The following is a 4,632-nucleotide window of genomic DNA, read 5'->3' as shown; positions in this document are numbered from 1 at the left end:
CATGATACCACCAAGGATAAGAAGGAAAATATAAAAACGAACCTTTAATTACGCTGCTACAATCACAGTGTTGTCTAATTTCAGCAACAGATTTCTTGTCTGTTCTTTAGTATTACTTGGGTGCTACTTGTGAGCTATCACAAGTAAAGAAGAAATGGGTTGTTTAATGGCATTTTATCAGCTCTGAATCCAACATTACTTAAACTTGAATTCTTCGAATAAACACTAGACACAGCCTACCTATATTTTACCATACTGGAAAAACAAAAAACATAATAGAGAACCAACACAGTCATAGTGCTTCTTCAACAAGACACCCCTCACATTAAATAGTTTACTTCATTGATCTTATGTTCAACTTCATATAATCCATCAGATTAGAAGACAATGAAGTTGAGTTGTTACTTTCTGGGTGTAGGAGCCATCATAGACAGCCGTCTTCTTTCCAAAATAAATGGCGAAAGGGATTACCATTTTTCTCATCATGTGTATGATCATATATGATGAATCATGGTTTCAAGAGTTTGGTAATGTTCCTTCAGTGACCTGAAGTGTGCAGATTGTGGTAAAACTACACTGCTTTGTCCTCAGTTCCTGCAGAAGTGAACTCTAACCTGAACCTAAAACACCTCTGACATTCACATATGCTTTATAGGAAAGACATTATATTTAACACACGCTGACGTCCGTTTTGTCTTCATGGATCAACACATCATCTATGCTGTCTGCTTTGATACACAAACACTCTCAAAGCTAAATATCCCTGCTTTAGGTATATAAAATAAAATTTAACAATAAAATAAAACCACAAAGGACATTTAATAAATTCATATTAGTAAAAAAGAAAGTTATTACTAGTTTCTTTGTCATGAAGTTTGTACTGCTGCTAAATAAAAAACTGCTACTAATAGTTAGAGTAGTCTTTCACTTCCTGAGATATTTTAAATGTCTTTTCACACACTGTTTCTCAGTGAGCTAACCACACACTGAGACTGACGTCAGCAAAGAGGTAGAATAAAACCCTGAAGGCAGGAGCATAGCACTGGTCACAATGATTCCTCCAAGCCTTTTCCTGGCTGTTATATGTGTTCTAAATGTTTGGACTATAATATACGCTGCAGGCTGTGGTGATCGACAGAGGGATGTAAACGGGCTATGCTGTGACCAATGTCCACCAGGTAAAACCCATCTTAAAAATAATAAAATATAATGTGTGTTTTATATAAATTTGTTTTATTCATCTAATCATCACATTATCTTTATCATATAAGATTATAAGTTGCATTCAAGGGATGGATTGTGAAAGTTCTAATTATTCTTTGAAAGATTAAATTTATTTTTTATTTTGAAGGTCACTATATGAAAGATTTCTGCTCAGACAAAGACCAAACTGTCTGTGTCCCCTGTGAGGAGGGGCACTACGCAAGCAAATTTAACATGTTTGACAGATGTGAGGAATGCCAGTCATGCCAACAAGGTAAGACTGAAAACGTCTGATTCAGAAAAAATGGTGTCCATACTACCTGAGTGTAACCCAGTGATGTTGCTAATGCATTTTAGACAGTACATTAAAGATAAAACCCCTGAAGGTACTTGGAAATCCTGTGGTTTCAATGCTTGTCTATCTACAGAATATGCTGAGAAATGTACACCAACCACAGATGCAAAATGTTTGTGTCGTTCTGGTTTCCTGTGCTCCAACAACGTCTGTTCAAGCTGTGAGGAAAACAAATGCGTCACTGGGGAGAAACTGAATAGGACAGGTAAGAGTGGAAATATTTTTGTGATTGAAAGAATGAAATATTTGTGTGTGTCAGGCCAGGTGGTGTCAAGGTTTGCTGTTATTATAGACCACATTTCCTAAAAATATATGTGTGAACTAATTCCTTCATCCTACTTCATTAAGTCAAAAACGCATCATTTATAATAGATACAAATAAAAAAATATGTCTGAAAAATGCATCGAAGAATTAGAAATGTCACACAAGTGGTTTTCCCAAATTGCTGTCACGTGTCATTCAAACATAACCATAACCATAAGTTATTGACTGCTGGTGCTTTAAATTAATAAAAGTAGAATGGCACACAACAATGCCATGAAAGCTAAAATGTCAGTCAATGTCAAGTTTCCAACAGTGTCAAGAGTACTGGCTGGCATGTGATGATTCAACTCAATGATCTTCAGGGGCATTTTGTAAAAGGCAAAACATGAAGACAAAACATGTGGCAGTATCATAATACTGTTAGTGTGCAGCCAGACAAAGAGCAAGCAGGGGTTTTACTGTAACATGACTAAAGGTCAACATCCGCAACTATTGTGTGAGGCTCTAACTTAAATGTCAGCGAGCTAACATGTTCACAAGCTAATGAGCTGCTATCTATCTATCTATTAAAGGGTCGATAAAGTACACATATCACTGTGAGCCCTTATGCCCCGATAATGCATATTTTGATGTGGAGAAGGAAGTCTGCACGGCACGAACACAGTAAGCCCTCAAGACTTGAGCTGCAATAATAATTTTCCATAAAATGCCAAATGGCTATAACATGAAGAACTTCTGGTCAACAGGTGCAGTTTGATTGGTTTGGCTGAGCGGTTTCCAGGAAACAAAACCCACAACTCAATTTGTGATAGAGGAGGTATGTAAACATATTTTTGACAGAATCTATGAGCTTTTGCTATAGAGTAATAACAATGCAGTTGAACTGAACTAATTTTATTATGATTTGAATTTTTACCAGAGAACCATGGAAACAATAGAAACATGTATATGTTCCTTGGTGTCGGGTTTGTTTTCCTTTCTTTCACCATCCTGGTGATTTCATCTCATGTTTGTATAAAGAACCTGAGGAAGCACAAAGCATGTAAGTGTACAAATATCAAGATTTATAAAGGCAGCATATCTGAAAATATGGATCCTTTTATTTGATGATTTGTCCCCCTTGAAGGTTTTCGTGTTTTATTGTTTTACAATGCTGAGGCATAGGCATACTATTTTAGATCATTTTTCCAGATCATATCAATGATATATCCTTCGTGCGGCTATAACGTGAAGAAGAGAAATGGGTGTTACTAGAATGAATGTTACTATGGCTTAGAGCCTTTGGTAAAAATATACGCATAAAGTCATTTAGATAGGTAAAAACTGAGAGAGGAATGTAAAAATCTGAATGTATGTGACTGCAGTTTGATGGTGCTACTAATGTCATGATATTTTGTTTATATTTATTCTTTCTTCCTCAGATGCTAGACCCGTCGACATTGTGCTCCCCACAAAACCCAATGACTTTCACCTGTCAAAGGAGGAGAGTGGGTTTTCCTTCCAGGGCATAATCTTCCAGGATGAATCCAAGAACACTGAGAGTTTGGAGTGTATTTGAGTGTAAGCTATCTAAGATGTACATTAGAACATATCTGTTCAACCACAAAAACTGTAAAAATGAGTCTATATTGTTGAACAAATAATCATGCAAATCGGCAAAAGGCTAAATATAGTAAAGCATGTCAAGGTTAGAGATGTGTAATTTAAATTTGCCTAGTTTGATAGATAGATAGTGGGATAGATTTAGGCATTACCTCTGTTGAGATTCCCTTGAGCAAGGTGCTTAAATGTCATCTGCTCCAGTAGCTACTCAATGTTCAGCCGATTAGATGTCCAGATCTGAATGTAGATTGTGAAAACAGTGGTATGTTAAATGTTATGTCTACTTTTGTGTCTAATGCCCCAGTGAAGGCTGAGGGCTGCCTCTAAAGATCATTTTTGCTATACAATAAACAAATGTTTAATTTTCCAAAGATTTACAGCTCTCTTTTTTGTCATCTGACAATAATAATGGTAAAAAAGAGCCATTAAAGGCTTTTAGAAGTACTTGAGTATATGAGTCCAATATGTAGGTTTTAAAATAAAATGAAAATGGCAAAAGGTCTTATCTAGAGTCATCATTTAGTTTGTTTGTTTTGGGCTTCTGGAGAAACATGGCTGACCTGCTGCTGAAGATAGTAACAACTCTTATTTTCATGCAATAATACACTACTGAAAACATAGGTATACATATTATATTCAATTTCTGCCCTATTCTATAAATAGAGCACCCTAAATCTTACATACTGGACCTTTAAGAGTATCAACCAGCTAATCTATCATTTGAATAAATTGTTGCATCTATGACCATTTTCTTCTGAACATAGCAACAAACAAAGTGTTGTATGAGAGAGGATACACCACAGGATATGTCACAGGATGTATCACAGGATACATACTTCTTTGTCTCTTTGTCAGGTCTTCGGAGTTTGTGGTCACTGATTCAGATCCCTTTACATAAAAACAGCTAAAAACAAGGAGCTTGACAGATAAACATAAACATTACTAGTTACTATAACTAGTTCATACAGATAAACAATATAAATATGTACATCTACATATATATATATAAGCAACAATATCATTTATAGACAGAAAAAGAATAAGACAATGGTGCAGAGTCCAAAGGATGCTAAAATAAATATGATTTGTGTAACAGATGGTTGCATATACATGAGGTAGGTGGATATGACAGTATATACAGTATGAACAAGTGCTAATATTTTCATTTTTAAATAACAAAAACTGAATTTAAACAGTAAGGATAAAT

General features: G+C 35.3%; 1 protein-coding gene across 1 annotated transcript; it reads left to right on the top strand.

The window, feature by feature from the left end:
- Window positions 1-1,025: 1,025 nt before the first annotated feature.
- Window positions 1,026-3,796, top strand: tnfrsf18 (tumor necrosis factor receptor superfamily, member 18). Its single transcript, XM_010732775.3, has 7 exons — window positions 1,026-1,178; window positions 1,352-1,477; window positions 1,632-1,763; window positions 2,396-2,486; window positions 2,570-2,640; window positions 2,743-2,865; window positions 3,245-3,796. Exons 1-7 carry the CDS (start codon window positions 1,052-1,054, stop codon window positions 3,379-3,381), a joined length of 807 nt encoding a protein of 268 aa, XP_010731077.2. The 5' UTR covers window positions 1,026-1,051; the 3' UTR covers window positions 3,382-3,796.
- Window positions 3,797-4,632: the final 836 nt, after the last annotated feature.

Source organism: Larimichthys crocea, chromosome VI, assembly GCF_000972845.2.
Source record: "Larimichthys crocea isolate SSNF chromosome VI, L_crocea_2.0, whole genome shotgun sequence".
Lineage (NCBI taxonomy): Eukaryota > Metazoa > Chordata > Actinopteri > Sciaenidae > Larimichthys > Larimichthys crocea.
This window is presented reverse-complemented; position numbering and strand designations above follow the sequence as displayed.